Source organism: Aristolochia californica, unplaced genomic scaffold, assembly GCF_029961685.1.
Source record: "Aristolochia californica isolate CCGP_79_NKW_82.1479 unplaced genomic scaffold, dmAriCali1.0.hap1 SCAF_12, whole genome shotgun sequence".
NCBI lineage: Eukaryota > Viridiplantae > Streptophyta > Magnoliopsida > Piperales > Aristolochiaceae > Aristolochia > Aristolochia californica.
This window is the reverse complement of record NW_027181793.1, coordinates 18,666,229-18,679,598: the sequence shown is the minus strand read 5'-3', so window position 1 is coordinate 18,679,598 and position 13,370 is coordinate 18,666,229. Positions and strand designations below refer to the sequence as shown.

The 13,370-nt window shown below is 41.1% G+C and overlaps 1 protein-coding gene across 1 annotated transcript; it reads left to right on the top strand.

Moving 5' to 3' along the window:
* Positions 1-1,126: 1,126 nt before the first annotated feature.
* LOC137946357 (multiple organellar RNA editing factor 8, chloroplastic/mitochondrial-like) lies at positions 1,127-5,676 on the top strand. Its single transcript, XM_068792619.1, has 5 exons — positions 1,127-1,240; positions 3,226-3,611; positions 4,292-4,389; positions 4,499-4,564; positions 4,696-5,676. Exons 2-5 carry the CDS (start codon positions 3,238-3,240, stop codon positions 5,508-5,510), a joined length of 1,353 nt encoding a protein of 450 aa, XP_068648720.1. The 5' UTR covers positions 1,127-1,240; positions 3,226-3,237; the 3' UTR covers positions 5,511-5,676.
* The last annotated feature ends 7,694 nt before the right edge of the window (positions 5,677-13,370 follow it).

Below are 13,370 nucleotides of genomic sequence, written 5' to 3'. Positions count from 1 at the left end.
AGGGCCACACACTTGATCATGGCCCTACTTATGCATTGTTGGAGACAAATATATGTACAGAGAGGTCAGGGGATCGATTAAATAAGATGGAACAAAATGGTATCTACTAATTCTAAATAACAAGTTTTAAATTTTATATTTGTTTGCAATCCTTAAGATATTTTAAATTTAACGCACTCAAACGGTTTTCTAATATTTTATGGGCTATCAGAGTTAACCATATGAGCATATTTTTATTAAAAAAATACTTAAATAACATAATAAATCTTCTATTTTTTTATAGTTAAAAACATGCAAGCATGTTTTCATTAAATTAATATTTTCATTTTTTTTTTGAAAAACTAACTAAACACTTACTAGGTTCTAAAGTGTATCAAACAAATGAAATATAATAAATGACAACAAAAAAAGGCATGTAAATGAAAATAGAGTTAGAGTTTGAATCTTCAATGAACAATTCAGATTTTGTATGGCACAAAAGTAGGGTTTATTATTTGACAAACACTTGAAGAATTTGAATATAGTAGACCCTCTACACATACAACTAGAGAAATATCTTTCTTTGGATGCTAAAGTGTAAACACATATCCATCTGGATTTCTAAATTAACCTCATGCAAGTGGGACTGTTCCTTGAATTTTCTTCATTAATTTCTCTGAACTACTCATCCTTCTTAGTTTCTTCTTATTTCTTTTTCCAAATCTTGTTTGATCGGAAACTAGCCACCAGAAAAAAAAAAAAACAATATAAGCACTTAGGACTCAAGATGGATTCTTATATGGTTTATCCAATTGGAATTTTTTTTATATGAAATGGCAATTTTGAAATATAGAAATAGAATTACTATTTGTTGTTTATGCAATAGATGTTTTTCTAGCTTTTAGTGTGAGTAATACAAATGAGTCTTAATAACTAGAGAGGAAGAAGAGTGATAGCTCCCCTCTTCCTCTAATGGAGGGGACTTGGATTTGTGTAAACGAGATTAACTCTCTTACGTGTAGAGGATTTGTTCTCATTTGAAGAAGTGAGGTTGGGGCCTGGGGGTTGATCAAATGGGCCTTCCACCATATCCATGTAGCCTTCTATATCTTCATCTGCAGCACGCCCTACCCTCTCGTTTCCCTCCCTCTCTCTCTCCGAGCTTTGCCGCATCTTCTCTGCCAAACATCTTAGCCTTAGGTGGCCGTTGGTATTTCCTCTCTTCTGAGCTTGTTGGCTGTTCCTGTCGCGGGTCTTCCAGGTAATCTCTCTTGTCTCTCCCCAATATCGCTATTTATCTCTTTCCTTAAACCCTAAACCCTCCCTTTCCTCTCATCACTTTTCTCTCCGGTTACTGGCGCACCTGATAGAACTCCCTCGAGGTATGCTCGGCATGGTTTTCTTTTCAGAGGGTCTGTTACCAAGTCTTTTCCGAGACAGTTTTCACATAAATATATGGCATTCGTTAGCCTTTATTTAACTCTTCTTTTTTAGTTCGTGCTACGTTAGTAGTGCGCAGATATTTTCAGTAGACATTATGTTTGGTTTTCGTCCTTGCCTCTCTCCGAAGGTCTATACCGCCTGCGCTTCAGGTTTGCTGCTTCTCTTTTTTTATTTTCGACTTTGTAATTTTCTATTATTTACAGGGGTCCTGGGCTTCAACTATCCTTCTGTGTCTGTAATTAGGGTTTTTGCTCTTCTGCTCTGTACTCGTTGCATAATTCATCTAAATTTTGTCTCATTTTGTCACTATTTTAATGCTATCTGTTATTTTGTGTTAGTGTTCTCCTGTCTCTGTAAGGCCTACTCTACCTACCCATTTGTCTTTCTGCTGTTATAATCTTGTAGTTGAACATCAGCCTACCATTTCGGTTATATGATGAAACTTCTCTGTTTTGTGGTGTTAAAAATACCAGTTTTGGTGTGTAAGGAAATAAGTCTTTCTCTGGAGTTGGAAACCATTGGCTGCCTTCACCACCGTTGTTCAGCTTCAACTCTTCTTTTGGTTTACGAGTGCAGATCTATTAATCTTCCCACATCTTTGTTATATTAAATTTTTAAGTTTTGAACTCCTTTTCTTCTCCCCCTTGTTATGTTTTTCTAAATCTTTATGAAGTTTTTTGTTTTTTTTTTTTGTAGTCATGGTATTGATATGCCGTGCTTTTCCTATACTTTTCTGTTATGTAGTTTTCTACATACAAATTAAATGTTTTCTTAGAATGGTGTTCGATAGTTCCCAAATTTGTTGTGCAATTTCTGTTCATTTCGGTTTACTAATGTTTTGTTCAATAGATTTACTTTTCCAAAAAGTATAATCCATGACATTTGGGGTAGGTAAATGTCAAATACTATATTGAGATCATAGTGATCTCCAAGTCTAACCAGTCTTTTTATAGCCTTAGAATTCGAGTACCCCATGTTTTGAATTGCAAAATGAGAGATCATTAGGAATAGTAGGTATGCTCTTGAAAAATAACTTGTGACTCATGAAAAAACATTTATTTTGGAATTCCCTTTCTGAAGTAAGTGAAAATTTTCAGTTAATTAGCAAGGCAAGATAGTGATATGGTAACATATCCAATTGAGTTGTAGTGTCTCAAAAACAAGCCAGCAAGAGTGAAAAGGGTGAGATTGCAATGGGATAATTATGCCTTTTCGAGAGAGGCACTGTCTCCTAATTTTGACAAGAATTGGAAACAATAGCGTGCTGCATTGTAATTGATCGTGCTCCTTCTATACTCACAAATAAATTGTGTTTTAAGTCCCTATTACATCCAGAATTGATAAAGACATCCTTCTTACGCATAAAAATAATAAATATAACCCTCCTACATCTGAAAATATGAAAGATAAACTGAAACCAAGTAAAACAGCTAAAATACTTATTAATCAATCAGATCTTGAGAGATTAACTAAACAGGGCAGCCTGAAAAGTTTAGGTAGAATTTATTTTATCTACAAGATTCTGATTGTCCAACTCGAGTATGGTCCTAATCAGGCACTTTAGGAACATTTTGTCTTTGAATTAGAGTACATTATTTTCTTATTTCTACATATTAAAAGCTCTTTCCCTTTTGTATCATTTATCAAAATTTTAAATTAGATTTCGGAAAATCTGTATTCATCTTAAATTCTATTTTCTGGGTAGCCAATCTCTTCAAATAAAGTATATATTAAAAAATCTAATCGTATTGTGTCCTCAAAACACAGTTGCTCTAATGTTTTTGTGAACTGCATATTTGACAGGTTTTTGTAACCATGGCAGCATCACTGCTTGGTCGAGCCTTAATCTCCAAACCAACTTTTACGTCTCTACTGTCCCGTTCTTTTACTTCTACTTCTCTTGCTCGTGTTCCTCCAGTTCACAACCGCCTTCGCTTTCTTATAGCAATAAAAGAATATTGCCAGCATCCTGCTGGTGCTGGTGTTCGCTATTTTTCAGCCCGTCCTACTACGTCCTCACTAAATGACCCATCTCCAAATTGGTCTAACCGTCCACCAAAGGAGACTATTTTGCTTGATGGCTGTGATTTTGAGCATTGGCTTGTTGTCATGGAACCTCCAGATGAAAATGCTACGAGGGATGATATTATCGATAGCTACATCAAGACCCTGGCCCAGATTATTGGAAGGTTAGTTTTTTTTATTATTTACCTGCTTATTAGTTTTACAATATTTTCCAATATTAGTTCAAGGGCTTTATTTCTTGCATCTTGATTTATTATCTTGATTATTGGGAAGGTGGCTTCTTATTGGAGATGCTAAATGCAATTCTCTTTCATTGTCCTTTCGACAAAAAATATTCCTTTTCATAGATTACGCAAAAGTATTGACTTATGTTTTAAAACTTGTGTAAATGGTGGTGGAAGTGGTAGACTCTACATTCTGTTAAACTTTGTGAAACGTTTCCAGTTGATTGCCTCCCTGTGAAAGCTTACTCACCAATGCTATTAGAGTTACTGGTCAGAAATAAATTAGTTTTGCTTTAGTAGAACACAATCTGTTTTACCTATCCTGATCTGTTGGTGAGTGAAAGGTCTGGCCAATCAGTAGCCGTGTGAACTGGTACTCGAGTGCCAGAGGGGTCATTATCTGGTCATTAGTCCCACAATGATCACAAGTTTGAATGATCCTGGAATCATGTGTTGGGAAAATGACATCTTGACTCTTGCTTGTCAATTTGGGGTGCAACCATCCTTTCTCAACATAATTAACATTTTTTATAAAAAATCAACCAGGAAGTGTGGAATTCTTTTTCATGTGGAGAATTTTACAATGTTTCGTTGCTCTGTCTCATTTTTTTTCTCAACAGTGAAGATGAAGCAAGGAAAAAAATTTATTCAGTCTCAACTCGCTGTTACTTTGCCTTTGGATGTCTTGTGTCAGAGGAACTCTCATACAAGATCAAGGGTATGCCTCATTTGGTCCTGCCTTATGGACGCTTTTGTGCTTTATTAACAAATACTATTCTTTCTTTGTTTTGGATTTTGTGCATTAATAGTGTTTGATTATACTGCAGAATTGCCAAAAGTTAGGTGGGTACTTCCTGATTCTTACTTAGATGTGAAAAATAAGGACTATGGAGGTGAGATTAAACTTTGGTTAACTTGTTAGTTCCTTCCAATTTTATTATGGGAGGAAGTTCTCTGATTTTTATTTTTTTTATTTCTGTGCATTGTAAGTTACCTTGTACCTATACTTGTTTTTCCTTTTCAGGGGAGCCCTTCATAGATGGGAAAGCAGTTCCTTATGATCCTAAATATCACGAGGAATGGATCAGAAACCATGCACGTGCCAATGAGAGATCTAGGCGGAATGATAGGCCACGGAATTTTGACAGGTCAAGAAACTTTGAAAGGAGGAGAGAGAATATGCAGACTCGGGATATGAACACGCCTCCTCGTCCAATGCCCAACCGAGATGCACAAACTTCACCCAATCTTGGTACAGGTACTGCATCATATCAGAACCAAGGCAGTGTGCCTACAGGAGGCATGCCTAGCCCTGGTTACCAGAACCAGGGAGGGGTGCCCAACAGTGGTTTCCAGGGCCAGGGACAAGGAGGCATGCCAAGTGGTGGGTATCAGAACCAAGGCAGTGTGCCTACAGGAGGCATGCCTAGCCCTGGTTACCAGAACCAGGGAAGGGTCCCAAACAGTGGCTTCCAGAACCAGGGATATCAAAGTCCTGGGATGGGTGGAGTGCAGAACAACCCTACTTACCCTAACCAGCCAGTTGGAGGCATGAGACCAACAAACCCAGGATATCAGGGAGTTGGAGGTGCACCAGCAAACCCGGGATATCAGAATCAGGGAGTGGGAGGTGTGCCCCCAGTACAACCTGGATATCAGAACCAGGGGACGGGAGGGGGTTGGCAAAACCAAGGAGCTTCTGGTCACCCTGGAGGTTACTCAAATCAAGGTCCAGGGAATTATCAGAGGCAAGGGATGGGAGGCATGCAAGACACTTACGAGCATGGCCCGGCCCCTCCTGGAGACATGAGAAGGGAAATTCCTGGCAGAGATCTTTAGTACATGGTATTAAATTTATGGCTGAGATGGTTTGTTGATGTTGTGGTGTAAATTAAGGGTGTCTTGCGGAACTGAACAATTACATGTGTTGGAAATTGTAGGAGAATAGACTGCGGGGACATTAAAGTTTGAAAAACTCTTTCTTTATTTAAAATTACTTTCTTAAGAGTAATGAGGCAGGTGATCTCCTGATTTATGTACGTAGTGTGACCATTTGCCTTGATTCGGCTCAACGGTGCTGCTAAAGAGAGTAGATGATTTAGAGATAGAGAGCCGAAACCGCTGCTTCACCCAAATGGGTTCTGAACTCCTCGGTAACATTAGGCTGCAGTCAAACTGAGCGATGAGGCGACGCCCGAAGGAATTTGAGGAGGAAACATTGTTGCTCGACAAGAATCTACACCCGATTCTCTCCTTGGCAGAAGGGGGGCAGGTGAAAGACTAGCATCGACCTCCTCTCCCTGGAAAAGCCGACGCAGTGGAGAATCCTGTTACAGGGACTCATCAGAGGCAAGAAGACCGTGGCAAATCGCCGGCGATGGAGGAGGATGGCCCCTGGAGCATGGCGAAAGGAAGATCAGCGGGAAGGAAAGGAAACTTCAAGACGGGAGGTTCATCATGGAGTTACGGCGATTCTGAGATCACATTGGCCCTAAAGCAAGGGCAAAATACCAAGGTAATCCGAATCACAATGCGGAACGGGCGAAGAAGATTCTTCATCTCGATCCCCCTAGCCTCTGTCTTGGATTTCGCTTGATGCCTGGGGGAGGGAGATTCTGGAAGTGCTCCGAAACTTTGTGAAATCATAATCGGGGAGATCTCTTTCTCCCTTTCCGTATTCAGAAAACAAGGGATTAGAGAGCTTAAGATAATCCAGCGAAGAGGGCTTACAAATGGCGCGTGTCTACCTACCAGAAACCTTGGGCTGTCTCAGTGTTGGAAAGAGTTGCGAAACTCGATTCTGGCCATCGGGGAGAAGTATGTTGAGTTTCCCATGCCGATAAATGCAAAAACTCACCCCCCTCCCAAAAAAGACCTCCGGCATTTCCCCCCCTTTCCAGCTCCCATCTCGAAAAGCCCCTAAACCACCACTCTCCATATCACCCCTCCAGAAAATCCCCCAAACGATTGTCCAGATCCCGACCATAACCTTACCCCCTGACATATTCGAAAATGGGAAACAAAAGCTCAGCGCCGGATTAATCGTGGAATCCTCCTCTGAAAGGTGGAATAGCACTAGCCTCACGCTTTGGTTCGGCAAGTCCTTCATGTTTCAGCCCATGGTAGCGTGGATGGAACCTCGGAAATGGCTGGTTCTCCCCCAACACGAGGGAGGAGACATAAGAAATCCTGGAGAATAGGAAATGGCTACAAGAAGAAGAATTATTTATATCGAAGTGGAAAGAAACTCTGGTAAGCCAACCTATCGGCCAATAGGTTTCGATCTGAGGTCTCCCAATTGAGTTATGGTCGAACGAGGTGCTCAACAAATTTTGTAACACATTCGGAAGGATCATTCAATGGTTGGACACCACATTGGAGGGTTCAAAGCTTGACATTGTAATGGCATTTGTCAACCCAAACTCCCGTTGGAGAGAGCCTTTTTTTCAAAAATTAATTTTCGGAGGTGATTTCGTGTGGATAGAGGTGTCATACGGGGAACTCTGTATACTGAGACCACCGGAATGTCATCGAACGCGAAAGATAAGCAACACACCGGAGGTCACAGCTTACGCGAGTCCCGGACGAGTTAACTCAGGGGACACCAGACAGGATCCCTCCCGCTCGGGTGAGTCCACGTCACTACCGAGTTTTGACGCAGACTCAAACTCAAAAGTAAACTCAGAGAGTAGTTTTTCGAAAACTATTTCTATCCTGAGAATCGAGGCATGCATGTCAGAGGATTTTAAATTAATCCCAGATTCCCAAGCTGGGAATTTAGAAATTTTAAAGCCAGTCCCAAATTCCCTAAAAGGAAAAGAGGGTAGCGTGTCAGGCCTCCCATCCAGCCTGTCCTTCATGGTCTCCAACGTGAAATCAACTCAACCCCCTTTCAAAATATCTCAAAAATCAAATCTGACGAGCCAGGAGTGTATCCCGAGGTCTGATATCGTCTCAGATATGGAGTCTACCCCAAATTCAAATTTAAATACTCAATCCCCGTTCAAAATATTTCAAATCTCAAATTTGAAGAGTCAGATATGTATTCTGATGTCTGACCTCATCTCGGAAATCGAGTCCACCCCTATCTCAAATTTAAATTGACCCCACCTCCACTTTGCATAACTCCAACACTGACTCCTCTCGTACTACGGACAGTCCTTTGTCTGGAAAGTCTACTCATTCAGCTTTTGCAACCTGAAAAATACTCTCCCCTATTTTCGCCTCATTCTTCTCGTCTTTTCCCAAACCCCTCGCAAACCCCCTATCTAAACCTCTCTTCCAGAAAGGCCCTCCCAATATTTCTACCTCGTATCAAGAGACAAATGCGCAGGTTCTAAGGCTATCCGGTGGCTACAAGCACACTGATGATTTCAGAAACAAAAAAAAGGCAAAAGGAGAGGTTTAATCTGAACCTCGAACCAAGCACCTCACATGTTCATCAACTCGAGGGCCCAATAATCCTCTCGGGCTCTGAGACCTCGAGCATCGAGATCACAGGGAGTCATCATGAAAATGGATCTAACTATGTACTCTATCTCTTTTGGGGAATGGACTGAGCATATGCCCGGAGCCGCCCTCACGGATTTAAACCTTCGCCCTACTTCTGTGGAGCAAGACTTCGTCCCTGTGAGAACAGAAAGGCCGACGGACTCCACCCCACCCCAGTACACTCACATGGAGCCTGAGCAGCCGGACCTTCCAGACCTAGAAAAATCTTCCCCCCTCTCCTCCCCTCCTCCTCCTCCTCATCCACTCCCAGTCTCTCCTATCCTGGCTACATATCAAAGAAGAAAAAGACATTTGGAAACTGATCTACCGAAGAGAGAATCTACTCGGCTTGCTGAGAGGAAGAATATGACCCAACCACCCCCTCTTCCAAACGACAGATCGACTCGTCTTGTGGAGGAACTCCAAGTGGAGCGTCATAAATATGACGAAGAGACATGGCAAAACATGATGAGATTGGCACACCTTATGGGTGTTGTTTACCAAGGTCAGCTGCCTGGGGACAATATTGCATCGGGAGTCCAAAACCAAGGTAGCAAATGATCTTGCTATCTTGGAATGTCAGAGGAATCGGTGTTGTCCGGAAGCGCGACATGATATCAAGCTTCATTTCTCAATTCAAGCCTTCTATAGTTATCTTCCAAGAAACAAAGTTCCAAGAGATGACAGATGCCATTGCCAAGGAGCTATGGTCGTACCCCTCAATTAAGTGGGCAACTGTGAATGCTATTGGCCACTCTGGAGGTATATTTGTAGCCTGAGACTCGGCTAATTATGACTCTATTAATATTATTGAGGGCCGGTTTTTGCTGGGTATTCAATTTAGAGATCTCTCCTCCAACAGAAGTTGGTGTGTGGGCGGAGTGTATGGTTCTACTAGATACAGGGATCAGAGCCTTTTCTGGGAAGAGCTCAATTCACTTTAGCAGAGTTGGAATCTCCCGTGGATCTTTACAAGGGATTTCAATGCTATCAGATATCGTCATGAGAAAAAGCCTATGACAGTCCAAAATTCGACCTCTATGAGAGGCTTCTCAGATTTCATTGGCGGGTGTGGGGTTGGATGAGATTGCCTTATCCGGGAAGAACTACACGTAGACTAATGGCCAGTAGCAGCCCATACTATCAAAATTGGACCGTTTCTTGGCTTACCATGACTGGCTATAGATGTTTGTGAATGTCACAGGGAGAGTTCTCGATAAGGTAGGTTCTAACCTTTGGCCTATCATGCTGACTACCGCTTTCAAAAAATGGGGGCCCTCGCCTTTCCTTTTAGAAAACTCATGGTTAATGGAGGAAAAATATGAAGCTCATATTGATGATTGGTGGGATGCGGGTCCAAGCTTCGGTAAAAGGGAGTGGGCATTCCCTCTAAAGTTGCGATTCTTAAAAGGAAAAATTAAGGAGTGGGCCACTAGTTGCCATGTCTCTATGGTTGCCGAGAAGGGCTCTCTTCTCTCTCAGATCGTTGCTTTGGACTTGGTGGAGGAACAAAGGTATTTAAATTCTGATGAGTTTTCGCTCCAAAATTATCTAAATTATAAGTTCAATGTTATCCTGCATCAAGAGAAGGTTCGGTGGAAGCAAAGAGCCAGATTTAAATGGCTAAAGGAGGGAGATGCGAATACAAAGTTTTTCCATGTCGTCGCCTCGGCAAAGAGGAGATCCAATCGAATTACCTCATTATGCATTAATAATAACGTAACGTCGTGTCAGACCTCAATTACTAATGAGTTGGTTAAGTTTTTTATAGATTTATATTCGGAGGAGTATACCAACATGCCGAGGTTTCCGCACATTAGCTTCTCTCGTATCTCCACAGCAGTTGCCTCACTTATAGAATCTCATTGAGCGGGCCGTATTGGGCATGGAAAGTGACAGGTCCTCGGTCCCTGATGGTTTTAATGGTGACTTTTTGAAAAAGTTTTGGGCCCATCTTAAGGAAGATATCAGTGCTATGATCGATGACTTTTTCAGAAATTGCATAACATTCTGAAGCATCGGTGCATCATTTATCACTTTGGTTCCAAAGAAAGTAAGTGTGAAGAAACTAGAGGATTTTCACCCTATCAGTCTGGTTACGAGTGCATACAAAATTATTGCGAGAATCCTAGCCCACCGTTTAAAGGTATTGCTCCCCATCGTCATCCACAAAGGGCAAGGCGCTTTCCTCAAGGGGAGAGAAATTTTAGACTCCACAATGACCGCACATGAGCTTATGGACCACTTCAGGCATAACCAGGACTCGAGAATCGCCCTTAAGCTTGATCTTGAAAAAGCTTTTGACAGAGTTAATTGGATCTTGCTTGATGAGACAATGGAAACAATGGGATTTGGAGAAAAATGGCGATTTTGGATAAGAAGCTATGTAGGCTCAGCATCCTACTCCCCGATCCTCAACGGTTCAGTATGTGGATATTTTAAAGGAACCAGGGGAATTAGGCAAGGTGACCCTCTCTCTCCGCTCCTATTCAACATAGTTGCAGAATTCCTCTCTGTTATGTTTTATTCGGCGATTGACCTTGGATGGCTCTCCCCAACAAGCCCCCACCAAGCATTTAATATACCAATTTTTCAATTTGCGGATGATACTATTATTTTTGGAATCGGTGATATGGATAGTGCAAGGAGGATAAAATCAGTATTGGGCCTTTTTGAAGTAGCATCTGGGCAAAAAATTAATTGGGGGAAGACCTCTCTCATAGGATTTAATGTGAGCTCGGAGAATCTTGCAGAGATGGCAAATTTATTTGGTTGCTCTATGATTACTCTTCCAGCAAAGTATCTTGGCCTCCCACTCTTTCATGGGCATATATCTCAAAGTTTATGGAACCCAGTGGTCGAAAAGGTTGAATCTCGGTTAGCAACTTGGAAGGGGCGCCTCCTCAGCAAGGTGGGCAGACTAATCCTCCTTAAGTCATGTATTGTTGGTTCCCCAAACTATGTTTTATCCTTTATGCCTTGCCCATATTCTGTATGCAAAGCCATGGATAAAATGAAAAGAAGATTCATCTGGAGATGATCAAGTGATTTTTTCAAATATCACTTGGTCAGATGGGATGAAGTATGTCTACCTAAGAGATTGGGTGGATTAGGGATTTGGAAATCAAAAGAAATGAACAAAGTTTTACTTCTTAAATGGATATGGCAGTGTAACACAAATTCTTCTAATCTTTGGAAGGATATGGTTCGGACCAAGCTGGGTTGGAATTCGTCATGGTGGATGTCCGGAGGAAATCGGAGAAGGTTATCCTTAATATGGAGATCTCTTTATTTTCTTCTTCAGAATTTCTCCTCAGCCTATAGATTCTTTGTTGGCAGTGGCAGATCTCTTAAATTCTGGGATGATTGGTAGACAGGGTAGGAACCTTTGAGGAACTCTTTCAAGAATCTTTTCCTTCTTCCACACAAAGGGAGATTTCAGTAGTCGATGCCTTTGAGCGGGGTGGTATGAGCCTACATCCTCGAAGGGATCTATCTGATACGAAGGCTATGGAAGCAAGCAGTTTATTGGATTCTTTGAATTATGTCAGAATAAGGCCTTCCAATGTAGACAAGGTCATTTGGTGGCCTGACAAAAGAAGAAAATTATCAGTTTATTTGGCATACAGATATATTAATGGTTGGGATTCGACACAAAGTGAGCATGATATTTACTTCGTTTGGTGTCTCAGTGCCCTTCTAAAGATAAAATTCTTCATGTGGGGTGCTTGCCAAAGTAAAATTCTTACGGTAGATGTGCTCCGAAGAAAAGGTCACCCATCTATAGACCTGCTATGTCCTTTTTGCAACAATGAAACCGAATCCGCCAGCCATACTTTGCTCCTGTGTCAATTCTCATGGAATGTGTGGACCTCTGTTCTATGCAAGTTGGGGTTGCAATTTTGTATATCTGCTGATCTGATCGGCTTTTGCAAGTCGATCATTTGCTATCCCCTTCTTGGTCTTGGTAAAATGATGATCTTAGCCTATGCCAGTTTGGTTCCATGGGGGCTTTGGAATGAACGGAATAGAAGGGGGTTCGATGCTAAAAGTGAATCTGAGGCAAAAGTACCAGAAAGAGTGACAGGGCAAATCTCTACTTGGCTTTTGACTAAGAAGCATTTTTGCTCTTTCAAGGGCACCTCCATTCGAGATAACTGGAGCAATCTGGCAAGGATGCACATTGGGACCAAGGTTCAAGTAATGAAGGAGTGGACTCCCCCGGAGGTTGGTTACTTAAAATTGAATTTTGATGGTTCTTCTCTTGGCAATCCGGGGATCGCTGGTTTCGGGGGGTTGATTTCGGATCCGCCTAGAAATCAGTGCTTCTCTTATGCTGGTCCATTAAGCACCTCTGATTCTATGTCAGCAAAGTTATATGGCCTTCTTAATGGGCTCCGTGTGTTCAGAGACAACTGTAGTGGTCCTATTCACATTGAAGGAGACTCCAAGGTAGTGATTCGTTGGTGCCAGTGTGGTTCCCTTCCGCCATTGAGGCATTGAGACATATTTCAGGAGATTTTAGATATTGCATCATCATTCTCTTATATTTGGTATCACATTCCGAGATCTGCAAATTCAGCAGTAGATGTATTTGCCAAACAGGGAGTTTCCCTGCAATCTCTTGTTGTAAGTGATCTGCTCCCTCTTCCTTTATAATTTTTTCCCTTGTTAATATAAATACATCTTTTTTCAAAAAAAAAAAAAAAGAGTAGATGACCATTGACTTGTACCAAAGTTTTGTATTGTCGGTTGCTTAATTGTAACTTATAGATAACTATTTACTGTTATTCATAGTTTGTTGTCCAAAACGTGACTTGATGTTTGTTGGTTCATGATTATTGTTGAATTGCCTAGTAGGGTGAGAGATTAAGCCACTACTTAGAAGAGAGTTTTGAGTCTATTCAAGGTCTTCACGTTTGGATTGTTTGAAGTTGTTGTTCACTGAATGTGTTTGTGAGAATTTTCTATGTTATGATGTTATTACCACCCAGTTTGTTCGACTTTTTTGTAGCGGTGAAAGACAGGATGTAATCTCACAACAGCTAATTTGTATAATTTTTGTTTTTTTTATGATTATTATTGCTCTTGTTAGTATTGAACTACAACGTCTAATTTCTAACAAAAAACAAACATGTGAATGATTATTTGAAAACCCAGCAAGGGAAATTGAATCACTTTTAAAGATTAGGTTGGTCAAAGATCAGG

Coding starts and splice junctions, on each gene's coding strand:
- LOC137946357 (XM_068792619.1), top strand. CDS start 3,238: ATGGCAGCATCACTGCTTGGTCGAGCCTTAATCTCCAAACCAACTTTT. Junction 3,612..4,291: donor CTGGCCCAGATTATTGGAAG/GTTAGTTTTTTT, acceptor TTTTCTCAACAG/TGAAGATGAAGCAAGGAAAA. Junction 4,565..4,695: donor GAAAAATAAGGACTATGGAG/GTGAGATTAAAC, acceptor TTTCCTTTTCAG/GGGAGCCCTTCATAGATGGG.